The 14,807-nt window shown below is 44.8% G+C and overlaps 1 protein-coding gene across 3 annotated transcripts in view; it reads right to left on the bottom strand.

The window, feature by feature from the left end:
* Nucleotides 1-513: 513 nt before the first annotated feature.
* The window catches only part of LOC142255013 (uncharacterized), a 33,800-nt gene continuing 19,506 nt past the window's right edge, over nt 514-14,807 (bottom strand). For all 3 annotated transcript variants that reach the window (XM_075326440.1, XM_075326438.1, XM_075326439.1), the window contains exons 5-12: nt 13,578-13,717; nt 9,273-9,461; nt 8,900-8,989; nt 8,702-8,791; nt 8,473-8,595; nt 5,797-5,928; nt 3,639-3,755; nt 514-3,557 (exon numbers count right to left, since the gene is read on the bottom strand). In XM_075326440.1, the coding sequence (XP_075182555.1) occupies nt 3,432-3,557; nt 3,639-3,755; nt 5,797-5,928; nt 8,473-8,595; nt 8,702-8,791; nt 8,900-8,989; nt 9,273-9,461; nt 13,578-13,717 (1,007 nt within the window). In that variant the 3' untranslated portion in view covers nt 514-3,431. The remainder of the gene's footprint in view (nt 3,558-3,638; nt 3,756-5,796; nt 5,929-8,472; nt 8,596-8,701; nt 8,792-8,899; nt 8,990-9,272; nt 9,462-13,577; nt 13,718-14,807) is intronic.

The following is a 14,807-nucleotide window of genomic DNA, read 5'->3' as shown; positions in this document are numbered from 1 at the left end:
CACGACCTCGGATGCCCCCCGCACCATCTCCAGGAGTTCAGCAAGGGCAGCCATGGAAGGAAGCAGCAGCAGCAGCAGCACTACGTCCTGGGACACAAAGATCAATCGACGAAAGGGGAGGTAAACAGCACACCCCCCTCTCTTATACCTCTCCCAACACCCCACCCCTTCCTTGCTCCCCCCCAATCCCCTTACAGCTCCCTACTACCAATCCTGTACTCCCACACATCCCCCATCCCATGCAAACCTATTAACCCTTTCCTAACCTTGCACCCTCCCGATCGTCATGGGGTCCATTCACCCCTATGGGGCTCACTGCCCTTCTTTCTGACAAAATATAATAGTAAGTACACCTGCCTCATAGGGTCAGAGCTATCTATTTAACAAGATATGCAGCTTATATTGTGAAATCTGATGACCGATCCATTTTAAGTCATGATTCTATGGATAATATTTTATTTTGTAAGCTACAATCAGGCAATGGAACATTACAATGATATTAACACTCAGAACTTGTGATAAAGTAACTTTATTTGTATCAGAACAGATGCAATGCCGACGTACGTTTCTGTCTCTAGTTATTAAAGCCTTTGGACTGCAATACTGTTACGTTTAATAAAATATACTGTAGGATAACACTTTTTAGCATTTTATAAAACAAATAATTGTTATATTTGCCGTATACGCATTAATAAAAAATATTATTTTTTCAGAATTTTTTGGGGAAATTTCAAAAAAAGCTGAGTTTGGAAAAGTGTTGTCTTTGTCCATAGCAAAAAGTTGGATTTCTAATTTTTTTTTTCATAAGGGGCAGTTGAGAAAAAGGAGCTGGTCTTCAGTTTGCTCCATTTTCCTCACACTCCCTCCTGCAGAGGAACATTTTGTTTAGTTTTGGTTCAAATATCACCGATTTTTTTGGTAATTTTGCCCCAGGAGCAGAAATGGGTAGAAAATCCAAGTGGAGTGAAATGAGGAAAAAAAATACAATATCTTTAAGATTATAAGACGCACTTTTCCTCCCAAAAATTTGGGAGGAAAATGAGGGTTGCGTCTTATAAGATGAATGTAGCTTACTGGGAGGTGGTGGAGAGGGGTAGCAGAAGGCAGGGGCGATGCTACGGACTCTGATGCGCTGCGGGTGGTCAGGCAGGGGCTGCTATCCTGAATGTCAGCGGTGTGGGCTTCAAATATTGGCACTCGGAGTCAGCACGTGCGCAGATGGAGCTTTTGACTCAAGGTCTCATCTGCGCACGTGCTGCCTCCAACCCATTGATCCCCCAGCAGCGGACTTAAGGAAAATGGTGCCCATAGGTGGCGCGTGCGCAGATGGAGCTCTCGGCTCGAGAACTCATCTGCGCATGCGCCGCCTCCGGCCCATTGATCTCCCATCAGCGGACTTAAGGAAAAAGGTGCATGCGCAAATGAGATCTTGCAGGCAGGCATCCGCCGAAACTGACGTCCGTCGGGTGGGGGGCTCCGGTGAGCGTGGTGAGGCGTCCGTAGTGAGCAGCACATACTGTGCCACTGGCATTATGATTGGATCTGCCGCCTTGATGGTGGAGGGCTTCTATTGACTCCCATCAGACAGTGCAATGATGACTATACCTTATGGTAGGTGATATTATTATGGTGATTGTAATTATTGTCTGATGGGGTGTCTCCAGACACTCTCCACCATTATTATTACTGTGTATTGGTGGACACCACCGGTTGTATACCCCTCTTTGTATGCTTGTCTCCATACCCTGCACCTGCTATTTAATAAATATATTTTAATTGCACTGGATGTCTGATCGCCTTTTTCTCTTGTTGTGTTGCACGTTGGTGCGATCTATCCATGGTCCTTATGTACCACACACCTATTGGATTATGAAAATGTGTCATTAAGTCATTACTATGATGGTGGAGTGGGTGTTAAAAAGTATAATTATTGTCATTTCTTTGAAGCCTGCACCGCCGACAGTTCCTGGATGTTCCTCCTGTCTCACAGCGCCACCGTCTGCAGCGAACATGTGGGACACCCACTGCACCGACTGCAGTATCTCCCTGCCCCAGCACCGCACCTGCCTCCCGTGACCCCACCACTGCTGCCCCCTTCGGTAAGACACCACCGGATTATAAGACGGACCCCATATTTATTTTCTTCTTTTTTTTTTCTCTAAATTTGGGCTGCGTCTTATAATCCAGTGCGTCTTATAAAACGAAAGATACTGTAATTCGCCATCATTTTTGGTGTTTAGTATTTATAGCACTCGTGTTGAAAAAGGACTTGGAAAATGTAATTCTTCAGGTCAGAACGATGACGATATTTTTATGTCTCTCTTTTTATATTTTAATATAAAAAAAAAAACTTGTATGCTTTGTGTAGTCAATTCCTGAAATCTGTAACATTTTTATTTGATGGAGCTGTTTTTTGTACGGTGAACTGTGGGTTTTTTTTACTATTTTGGGGTACATAAGGCTTTTTGATCACTTTTTACTAGGTTTTTGAAAGTTTTAATTTTTCTTGTCTTAAGGGTTAATTAATTTTATGTGAAGCATGTGACTGGGCTTCACAGGGGGAGCAATGTGGAGGTGTGCTGGTCGCTTAAACATTCGCATGAAGAGATCGCTACATTTTAATGCTGTTTTTATAGATTGACAGCAGCATTTCTAGTGGTTAATCAGCAGCGATTGGAGCCAGCTCTGATCGCTGCTGTTAGAGGCAGGTACTTCCTGGGCAGCCGACACCCATCATTAATGAAGCAGGCTCAGCTCCTGAGACTGTTCCATACATCTGTATGTCACACATGAAAAAGTGGTTATGTTCTTTATTTTTTTTGTGTTTTTTTTTTTTGCAATAATGATTTGGTTATCATCCCTTGTTTGGGCCCAGATTAAACAAAATATTTTTTAGGCTTCGTACATGTAGCACCTCTGCCAGACTGGGGAGTCCCTAGAAGTCAATATTCCGTCTATGAACTGATTCTGGTATTGCAGTACACTGGACTGAGAATGAGCTGCAATACCAGGCATCGCCTGTGGAGAGATGTGGCGCTGTTTCTCCATGAGGCACAGAATTCGGTTGATGATTGGAGATCTGTACAATGAAATGTGAAGGCCTCATTGTGTAAAGCTGGTCATGCACGAGATAGCTGTCAGCCGAACGCTCATTACGCTGACAGGTATCCTTCCAGACTCACATACACATACACATGCACGCTCAGTTCATTGAGCATGCATGTGTTCTGAATGGGGAGTGGAGAGTGAGCTGTTACCAGACATCTCCAGCGGTGGCTTATCATTCCTGAAAATAGGATTGGGCAAGGTGAAATCCAACAATCGGGAGGCCCCATACACATCACATAGTCATGGAGCTGCACCAAAATTAATGTGTGAACATTTTAGTATAAATTTTAGGGCTCCGGTTTGGGCAGAGAGAAGGGCAGTAGTTATGATATGATGTCCAGTGGTTTCTCCGCCAGGAACAGGCCCCAACGCTGATCGCCCAGACTACAGCGATGAAGCTTCTCCTTCCAGCCCTCAATAATGTAGTTGTAATCCTCTTCAGAAAAGCTCTACATGGAGGAATGAGAGAGACAGCGTAAGTGATTGTACATCCCTACAGCTCAGGTCAGCCCCATATGCCGCTCCGTTACCTCCAGGAATTCCTGCTTTATCTCCTGCGTACGCACCAGCTCCTTCTTCAGAACTTGTACAAACTGTTCTGTCCGATCCAAAGCCTGAACTCTGACGAAACCGACTTTCTGCAAAAACTGCGGAGGGATGCGAAGGGTTACAAGGAGACTCTGCCTACTGCTCCACAGCGGCACTCTACTATTGTGAGTGCCACTCATTTTAGAGCACTTTGAGTGATGCAGTGGGCATTCATTTTTATTTCTTTATTTTTTCATAGATTGACAGCAGCATTTCTAGTAGTTAAACAGCAGCGATTGGAGACAGCTCTGATCACTGCTGTTAGAGGCAGGTACTTGCTGTAAAAGGCAGCCGCCACCAATCATTAATGACCCCAGAGCATAAAACGGAACATATAAAATCACATTAAATAACAGCCGAATATGAGCGATCTGCCAAACTGGAATCTCAGCAGATTTATTCGTATTATTTCCCACTAGCTGTAGTACCCAGCGTTCCCCGGAATTGTGACTAAATGTCTCTCTCTCACTCTCCCTCTCTGACTGCCTCTCTGTTTCTCACTCTGTCTGTCTGTCTCTCTCTCTGTCTATGCGTCTTTCTCTATCTATCTCTGTCTATCCGTCTCTGTCTCTCTGTCTCTTTCCCTCTCTGTCTCTCTCTGTTTCTCTCTCTGTCTGCCTCTGTCTCTCTGTCTATCCGTCTCTGTCTCTCTGTCTCTTTCCCTCTCTGTCTCTCTCTGTTTCTCTCTCTGTCTGCCTCTGTCTCTCTGTCTATCCGTCTCTGTGTCTCTTTCCCTCTCTGTCTCTCTCTGTTTCTCTCTCTGTCTGCCTCTGTCTCTCTGTCTATCCGTCTCTGTCTCTCTGTCTCTTTCCCTCTCTGTCTCTCTCTGTTTCTCTCTCTGTCTGCCTCTGTCTCTCTGTCTATCCGTCTCTGTCTCTCTGTCTCTTTCCCTCTCTGTCTCTCTCTGTTTCTCTCTCTGTCTGCCTCTGTCTCTCTGTCTATCCGTCTGTCTCTCTCTCCCTCTCTGTCTCGCTCTCTGTTTCTCTCTCTGTCTGTCTCTCTATTTCTCTCTCTGTCTGTCTATCCATCTCTCTCTCTCTCTGTCTGTCTGTTTGTCTCTCTCTGTCTTTCTTTCTATCAGTCTCTCTCTCTGTCTGCCTCTGTCTCTCTCTCTGTCTGCCTCTGTCTCTCTCTCTGTCTCGCTCTCTGTCCGTCTCTCCATTAAAATCATATTTCCTCACACATAAGCTTCTTATACTAAGAATGTCCTTTGTTGCCTATAGCAACCAATCACTGCTCCTATTAATGACCTGTAGCTTCCAGCTCCATAAAGTGCGGGGTTAAATTTTCCCCTCAAAACATAGTCTATGACGTTCCCTGAGTCACATGGAGTGTCTGTGCAAAATTTCGTAGACCCATTAAAATCAATGGGTCTGCGCTCACGTGCGTGTTTTGCCATGGACCGTGCGTCCGTGTGAAGCATACGTGTGTCCGTGTGCTCCACACGTAGACATGTCCGTTTTTTTTTCCAGCATCACGGGTGTCACACGGACCACACGGATGTGATCCGTGTGACACGCACCGGAGAAAACACACGTGCCTGTGAAATAAAAAGACTTTCTATACTCACCTTCTCCAGCCCTCCTGTCTCTGCCGCTGCTGTCACTTGCTGCCGACCGCCGCTCATGATGCTCATTGCATATTCACTTCACTGTGGGCCGGAAGCAGCAGCAGCGCGGAGTCGGCAGGACCGAAGATCAGCACCACGGACAGCAACGCCAGGGACAGGTGAGAAGAAAGTTCCCGTTCTCCGTGTGGTATCACGGATAACACACGGAGAACACACATGTGCCATAAACATGGCTCACGCAGGGCAATACGCACCTTTGACACGTCCGTGAAAAACGTGCGTGATTTTCACGGACGTGTGAAAGAGGCCTTATATATATTAGATTTCCTATTGAATTGAACTGGCGCCATGTTATACCACATCCCACCTGTAGTGGCCGCCTGTTGCTTTTCCCCATTGATGCCTATAGTCCAGATGGGAAAACTTTTTTCAACTTTAATATATTAACATGTTCTGTGACAGATGTACCCAGAGCCATCATAAAAAATATTTCTGGCACACACCAAAAAAAAACGCTGCCCCTGCCTTACCTGGCCGTACTCCTCAGGTGTGTACAGAACATATCCTCTCTGCTTCACGTACTCCTCAAACACTGTAGACCAAGGTCGTTCCCCGCAGCAGTAATCTGTGATTAAGAGCTTCCCTCCGGGTTTCAGCCAGGACTATAGAAAAAAAACAAAACACTACATTTATAGAAAAGTTGAAACAACAATTCTTAAAAAGAACGTAAACTTTCATTTTTATTTTTACAATTTTGTGCAGAATGCAAAGTTATAAAACTTTGTAAACCACTTTTATTAGGAGATTCTCTTCATTCATTTAAAAAAAAAAAATGAAAAAAATTGCATGTAAGTGGCTTCCAAACCATCCTGGCTTCCCCCCAGTCTAATTCCCTGCCTTCAGCTCCATTAATATTAGAACATACTCATGTGGAGTACAGATGATGGCAGTGATGGGGCTCAGCTCAGCTCCTGTGTGTCACTAACTCTGGGGATAAGTCGCTGTACTAGATTGTTGTAAGAATCCGAACACTCAGAGGAGGACACAGGAGCTCACTCATCACTGCCATCATCTGTACTCCAAATGAGTATGTTCTAATATCAATGGAGCTGACAGCAGGCCAATAAATTGGGCAAAAGCAGGCCACTTACATGCAATTTGTATGCAGGGATGAAGACAAGTCTCCTAATGAAGTTATTTGCAAAAGTTTAGTAACTTTCCATGCTAGCCAAAATTATTATTCTTTTTAAAGAGAGTTTAGTTATTCTTTAAGGAATGTTTGTCAGCTTTGTCTCTGTCTAATTATATATATATATATACTAGCTGTATACTCGGCTTCGCCCGGGTTAATAACTGCCGTTAACAAAATAGAATGTATTAACATTCCCGGGATAGAATGTATAAATAGAATGTATTAACACCCGGGATAGTAACTGTCTCTCTGTTTCTCTCCCATTCTCTGTCTGTCTCCCCCTCTGTATATATCTCTCTGTCTCTCTCTCTATCTCTTTGTCTGTCTGTCACTTTCCCTGTCTGTCTCTGACTGTCTCTGTCTCTTTCTCCGTCTGTCTCAATCTCTTTCCCTGTCTGTCTATCTATCTCTTTCCCTGTCTGTCTATCTATCTCTTTCCCTGTCTGTCTATCTATCTCTTTCCCTGTCTGTCAATCTATCTCTTTCCCTGTCTGTCTATCTATCTCTGTCACTTTCCCTCTCTGTCTCTTTCCCTGTCTGTCTCTTTCCCTGTCTTTGTCTGTCTCTTACCCTGTCTGTCTCTTTCCCTTTCTTTCCCTGTCTGTCTGTTTCCCTGTGTCTGTCTCTGTCTCTTTGTCTGTGTCTGTCTCTTTCCCTGTCAGTCTGTCTCTTTGTCTGTGTCTGTCTCTTTGTGTCTGTCTCTTACCCTGTCTATGTCTGTTTCTTACCCTGTCTGTGTCTGCCTCTTTCCCTGTCTGTGTCTGCCTCTTTCCCTGGCTGCATTGTGACATGCCAACATTCCATACAAGGGCGTGGCTGCGCATTCTTCTGAAGTTCTGGCTGCACTGTGGCTCCCAGCTCCATTCGCTTTAATGGAGGCAGTTTTTTTGTCAAATAACTGTAAAGAGCGGGGTTAAAATTTCCCCTCAAAACATAGCCTATGACGCTCTTGGGGTCCAGATGTGTGAGTGTGCAAAATTTTGTGGCTGTTGCTGCGACGGTGCAGATGCCAATCCCGGACATACACACACACATACACACACATACACACACACATTCAGCTTTATATATTAGATATATATATTTATATATTTAGAGAGAGAAAGCAGCTATGGGTACTTCTAAGCAGCTGCCTAGCACTCTGAAAATAAAAATGGTGGGGGCCCACAAAGCAGGGGATGGCTTTTAATTTTAAAGTGTAGTGTGTGTGTGTGTGTGTGTGTGTATGTATGTATATATATATATATATATATATATATATATATATATATATGAGCTCTAAAAGTCTTCTACACTCTAAAGTTACAAGCCACCTCCTGCTTTGTGGGCCTCCCCCATTTTCATTTTCAGAGTGCTAGGCAGCGGCTTAGAAGAACCCATGGCTGCTGTTTTTTGGCACAAGGTAAGAGGAGGCTGGGATTTTATAAAGCTGTGAAATTTGCATCACCTGGCCTGTCCTAACGATGATAATGAACTAGCCATATCCCTAACAGGCCAATTAAGGTCCGAAACCTTGGTCAAAGTTATCTGAGCGCACAAATCTCCAAGGGTGTCCAAACTTTTACATGCCACTGTATAAAAGATAGGGGAAGAGTGATAGAAGTCTCAGCAGTGGGGCTCCATTGTAACCTCAATCAGTGTTAGACTGGGGCGGCAGGGGCCCCCAAGTAAAATTGACCCTGGGGTCCACTGATGAACTACATGCAAATATTACATTCACAAATTTACCTGTGCTTCTGTATAATAATATACTGGGTAGTTTGTGAAATGAATGATGAGACGCTTCCTTTATCTCTACATAGTGAAACAAGTGTATTGTGCCAAATTATGTTTGGCGGGTAAGTGATTTACAACTGCAAAGGGGCCCACCGGAGAATTCTCCAGCTCTCCGGTGGGCCAGTCCGAGATTGACCCCAATAACAGGTTTTACGACAGATGGGGTCTGGAACTCTGAAAGCTACAAACTGGAAATTATAAATCTGCATTTCATAGTCACTAAATTATTGTCTCTTACGTAAAATTTCCTGAAAAGTGCTCCTTTGTCGTTGATGTGCAGGATAGTGTCCCGGCTATATACCACGTCAAATGATGCATCGGGGAAGATCCGTCTTGTGGCATCTCCTATTTCAAACTGCACCTGTGAGGTGGAAGAGAGGCGTCTGTCTATCTTAATACTAATCAGGCCCTGTCCACCGACGTTAAAATTCTTCAAACTACCCAACGGGATCACTCCTGTAACTCACCTGAGGTATCTTCTCCATGACGGCTCTCTCCATGGCAATCTCCACCATGTTGGACGATAGGTCCATCCCGAGGACGTCAACCCCATATGTCTGTTGAAAGTTAAAAAAAAAGTCAAAAACATAAAAGTATCCAAGTCTTCGGCTATGTTTAGGGAGTGTTGTATAGATAGATGAGTGAATGTGACAATGTGGCCCTACCTTGGCCATATAGAAGTCTCCTCCGCCAATGCCACAGCCCACATCAATAACCCGCTGCCCAGGGACCAGGTTTAGCATGGCAATGAACTCCTGCCGGTGAAGAAGAGACCATATCTTGTATCTAAGGCCGGTGTCACACTTGCGATATCTTGCACGAGTCTCGCGGTGCATCACCCGGCACGGCCGCATACTCTCAGGACAGGAGCAGGTCGGTTGCATGTATCTCTATGCAGCCGAGACGCTCCTGGGAGGAGAGTGTGAGTCCGTGCCGGGTGATGCATCGCGAGATATTGCAAGTGTGACACCGGCCTTAGGGACTGCATGACCCACGCCACCCCAAGCCGCTAATAGTCTTCTTATGTACGAGCCTTACCTTAGTGGTCTCCAGTCCTCCAGTGCTCACAAAGCCGTCCCCAAATATCTTCTCATATCGGAGTATCCCTTTCCGAGAATACTGCTGGTTATCGAGGAACTGCTGAAACGTCGTATAACCCTGGTGGCCATTGGCTTCTCGTGGGACTTTCTGGAGCATCCAGCAAACTTGGTTCTGGTTCTTCTTTATCTGTAGCCCATAAATATTACACAATATAGATTATAGAAGAAGTTGTATGTTGGCAGTGATATAAGATCCGAGAATAGTAAGTACATATGGCCAAAAAAAAACCCCAAAACATATGGACATGTGGCGGGGATTGAAGAGGGATGGATATGTGGGGGGCACGGGCCAGGCAGTGGTAGTTGTGTGTGCAGGGGATACCAGGCCACTGCATAGCGGTGGATACCGCTGCTTGACACTGCTGCTCCAAGCTGTCGCTGGCTCCTGTTACTGGTTGTTTGATGAAGGTCACTATGTGGCCGAAACGTCACATGTTCACAACAAAAATCTTTTGAAAATAAACTCTGTTCAAAGTATACCCTGAAGAGTGCCTTGTTTTATATTGCAGGGGATACCAGGCCGCAGTGCAGCCGCTTGGTGACCCCTTGCCTCCCGGTCGCCACCCCAGTGAAAAGATGGCTCCACCACAGTCTATTCTTCGATCTATTCTCTCTCTGAGACAATAATATGCAAACTGGATCTTTTAACAACGGGACTTTACTTTTCTTCTTTACAATATCAGTCTTCACTTGCGCTACACAGGCACCGCTTCTGGTCCCGATCGGGTTCCCTCCAGACTCCACTTCTTCATATAATTTAATGGATGACCGCTTTCCTGGAATCTGGGCTCCATTAGACACCGCTAGGCCCTTCATTTTCCAGTCGAACTGATTCAAATAGTCCTTAAGTCTATCCGTCCCACCCACAGGGATTAGCTTACGCTTTGGACAGGCTACGAACGCGAGAGCTCTCCTACATCCATGCTTAGGCCAAGACCTACCCTTCTCAGGCAAGGGCCCACTGACCTTCAATCTTGCAGGGGATTTCTTAGGGTATTCGTATCCAGGAAAAACGGACGCCTCCCCGACCGACCGGACTAAATCCCACTTCTGGGGATGCAGTTCCACAGTCCTCTCAAGAGCAGGACCCCGCGTTTCCATGATCACAGATATGACCCTTAGGATCGTCAATTAGTAAAATAAAATGGCTTCTTCTTTCTATCTCCTCCTGGGGACTCTCCTCTCCTCCTTCTACGCCCTGTCCTATATATACACTATCCTTCTCCTTCCTATTAAACCGATGGCTGCCTACCCAGGTGCCTGGACTGCCGTCACTAAGCCACACTGCCACCTGGTGGTGGCCATTTACACAATACATATATACATTTAATTACTGCAGATCAACATTAGGTGTGTCGGCTACTTCTGAAGGAGAGTGGCGTAGCCTTGACCCCCTACAGATATAGTCCATTATGGACCTGGCCTCAAATTCCATTTCCAGGTTTCACGTGGACTTTGGGGCGGATGTGCCACAGATTTCATCTAATACAAAAGGATGCAACCTGGAAGAAGAATTGAGATGCTATGGGTTTAAAATCTGCCCTGCGTATCAATTTAGTCATGGGTTTTGTTTTTGCAGCTGTCAGTTTTCCTTTAAAAGGGTTTGTCCTACTGAATACATTAATCCCCTAACCACAGGATAAGTAATAAATGTATGATTGCTTGGGCAGAATCATTGAAACCCCCCACCCATCCCAGAAACAAGGGTCCCAAAGACTTGAGTAATGCTTGCTTTATAGGCGACAGCTTGTGACTGTCTTTAATAGCACCAGATGGCAACACATTACTAAATAGACCTGATGAGGCTAGAGTACTTACTTTGAAAATCCACTGTTTTCATTGTCATTTTTTAAACTTTTCCAGAGGAAAACTAAAATGAGCATTCTACGTAAACTCAGAAAATGCCACGTTTTAGATCAAGGTTATGCAACCATTTTGACATGAATATTCAAAGTAGGTACACCAGACTTATCAGACCTAAGATCTCATTCAGAATGGTAAGCATTTTGAATTGTTAAATCTGGTGACAGATCTCCTTTAAAGGGAATCTGTCACCGTGTTTTTGCCGGATTCCAGCGATGTGTCACTTACTGGGCTGCTTAGAGTAGTTTTGATAAAATACCTGTTTAATCAGCAGTAGATTATCATTACAGGACTACTTGGCGTGCTGCAGGTAGTCCAGCATATTCATGAGCGCTGTATAACTGCTAGATCTGCAGCAGAGAAAACTGATTTTATCAAAATAACAGCAAACAGCTCAGTAAGTGACACATCGCCGGAATCAGGGTCTCTGTCTCTACATTATGCTGCTCTCAGATGAGGTACAAAAACCTGCTGACAGATTCCCTTTAATCTGTTTGGACATGATACAGGACTACTTGGTGTGCTGCAGGTAGTCCAGCATACTTATCAGCTCTGTATAACTGCTAGATCTGCAGCAGTGAAAACATTAAGGTTATCAAAATAACGGCAAACAGCTCAGTAAGTGACACATCGCTGGAATCAGGGTCTCTGTCTCTACATTATGCTGCTCTCAGATGGGGAAGCAAAAACCTGGTGACAGATTCCCTTTAATCTGTTTGGACATGATACAGGACTAATTGGCGTGCTGCCAGGTAGTCCAGCATATTCATGAGCTCTGTATAACTCCTAGATCTGCAGCAGAGAAAACATTGAATTTAGCAAAATAACAGTAAGTGACACATCGCTGGCATCAGGGTCTGTGTCTCTACAATATGCTACTCTCAGATGAGTTACTTACAGCAAAATGGAATTGCAGCTGTATATTGCTCAGGCCAAAAGACTACTACTACTCCAGCAGGATACAGCTAAACCCCCACTAGGTGGAGGCATCACAGGTGCAGGTGGAGGCATCACAGGTGCAGGTGGAGCCATTCACACTCACTTCCAAATATGGAGGAGGTGAAAATATGGAGGAGGTGATGGCTGGATGGTAAAACTGCACACTAGTGGCTTGCATAGAGGACTGTTCACACTAGCAGACGCACAGTCACAAACCCGCAGCCTATTAGGTGACGCCCATACTATTAGATCAGGCGGGCTGCCAAGCCGTACCCCCACTGTGCGCTACCTAGGGACAGAAACTCTGATAGCAAGGCCTAAGAAAAAGGGGCCTGGCTGTATCCTGTACAAAAAAAGAAATGAGGTTTTTTGTTAGCGTTATGGCCATAAGACGTAAGCCTACAACCCTCGTCATGGGAACCTCATGCTTGTAGGTCCCTACACTATATATAATTATATATAGTGTAGGGACCTACAAGCATGAGGTTCCCGTGACGAGGGTTGTAGGCTTACGTCTTATGGCCATAACGCTAACAAAAAACCTCATTTCTTTTTTTGTACAGGATACAGCCATGCCCCTTTTTGTTAGGCCTTGCTATCAGAGTTTCTGTCCCTACGTAGCGCGCAGTGGGGGTACGGCTTGGCAGGCCGCCTGATCTAATAGTATGGGCATCACCTAATAGGCTGCGGGTTTCTGACCAGTGCTCTATGCAAGCCACTAGTGTGCAGTTTTACCATCCAGCCATCACCTCCTCCATATTTCAAAGTGAGTGTGAATGGCTCCACCTGCACCTGTGTTGCCTCCACCTAGTGGGGGTTTAGCTGTATCCTGCTGGAGTAGTAGTAGTCTTTTGGCCTGAGCAATATACAGCTGCAATTGCATTTTGCTGTAAGTAATGATATTCTTTTTTGCTTTTTTATATCTCAGATGAGTTAGCAAAACCCTGGTAGCAGATTCCCTTTAAAGGGTTTGTCCCAAATTCTCAATGAGGAGTACACTGCTCACTGGCCTACCAGCTCCCTGCATGCCGGACAATGTTGCACCCCTGATTTATAGGTTGGCGTAGTTGTGCTGCACAGAGGCAAATCTGCAGCATTGGAAAAGCACTGAAACTAGCCGAAACAAGCAATGTGGCCAGCTTCAGAGCAGTGTTTACAAGCTCCACTGGAAAAAGCTTGTAAGCGCTGCTCTCCTTGCCTGATAGATTGCAGAGGTGGCTGATAAAATGGACAATGAGCTGTACATAATAAAGCTAAACAATCCCTCCATTATTGAGAACGAGGAGGATTTTACTTTGTAATTTTACTCATTTATAACAATGCTAAAAACCCTTTCCATTCACAAGCCATCTATTTTACCCCTATGGTACGTGACGCTTTGTACGTGGACCAGTATTATTGGCTGTGTGACCCCCAGAGTAGCCATAAACTGCAGTCTCACCTTTATATAAGTCTGTACAGACTTTGACATTACTATCTCAAAACCGTTGTGTCCAGACTTTGAGGTGACGGATGTGAGGAGGTGATTATACTGAGCGGGTGTGCGGTACAGCGTAGGGTTAAATGTCCGTTCACAGTCCCCTGAAAGAAAAGAACTCCGTCCATTAGTGTCTGCCACCTAGGATTGGACTTTTTCATTTTTTTCCTCCCTGGATTCCTCCTTATGCGCGCCAGTATTGCTGGTTTTACTACATGTTTTTTGCAGGCTATACGCCCCTTGTTGCCTGCAGATAAAGGGTTCTATTAGTGTATATTTCAATATTTACTTTCACAGTTAGGATTCCATTAAAGCTCATGAAAAGGAATTTGTCACCAAATTTTTGCCACCTAATCTGAGAGCAGCATAATGTAGGGGCAAAGATCCTGATTCCAGCGATGTGTCACTTACTGGGCTGCTTAGTGTAGTTTTCCTAAAATCACTGTTTAATCAGCAGTAGATTATCATTACAGGACTGCTTGTTGTGCTGCAGGTAGTCCAGCATTTTCATGAGCTCTGTATAACTGCTAGATCTGCAGCAAAGAAAACATTGATTTTATCAAAATGACAGCAAACAGCTCAGTAAGTGGCACATCGCTGGAATCAGGGTCTCTGCCCCTACATTATGCTGCTTTCAGATGGAGGAGCAAAAACCTGGTGTCAAATTCCCTTTAAAGCAAAATTCAGCTCATAGATGAATGTTGACTAACCACATAGAAGTTGATCGGATCAAGTTTATGGCTCTTTTGGAGGCTACAAAGGGTTTATGGAGCAAGCTGCAGCATCTAAGGGGTTACACCACCATTAGAGCAGCTGTAGCAGAGAAGAATTAAAGCTCAAGCCAGTAAGGGGCTTCTTATCCTAGGACGCATTATTACATCCCACAGTATGTCGGTTGCGGGTATATGGAGCCGGCCCAGTGGCAATTGCAGTTACCACCAATCACTGTTATTTAACCCCCTTAAACACCACTGCTAATCTCCAACAGTGGAATTTAAAGGGGTATTCCCATCTTCAAGGTCCTATCCCAATATGCAGTAGGTGGAATAACAATAATATTAGCAACTACCTCCAATATGAAATGTAGTATAGTTCTCCTGATTAGCTATGTCTATTACCTCATGTGCAGGGCATTGCAGCTTAAGTGCACATGGTTACGACCATCAGCAACTAACTATCTGTCACTATGAGTGG

Source organism: Anomaloglossus baeobatrachus, chromosome 10, assembly GCF_048569485.1.
Source record: "Anomaloglossus baeobatrachus isolate aAnoBae1 chromosome 10, aAnoBae1.hap1, whole genome shotgun sequence".
In the NCBI taxonomy this organism is placed as follows: domain Eukaryota; kingdom Metazoa; phylum Chordata; class Amphibia; order Anura; family Aromobatidae; genus Anomaloglossus; species Anomaloglossus baeobatrachus.
This window is presented reverse-complemented; position numbering and strand designations above follow the sequence as displayed.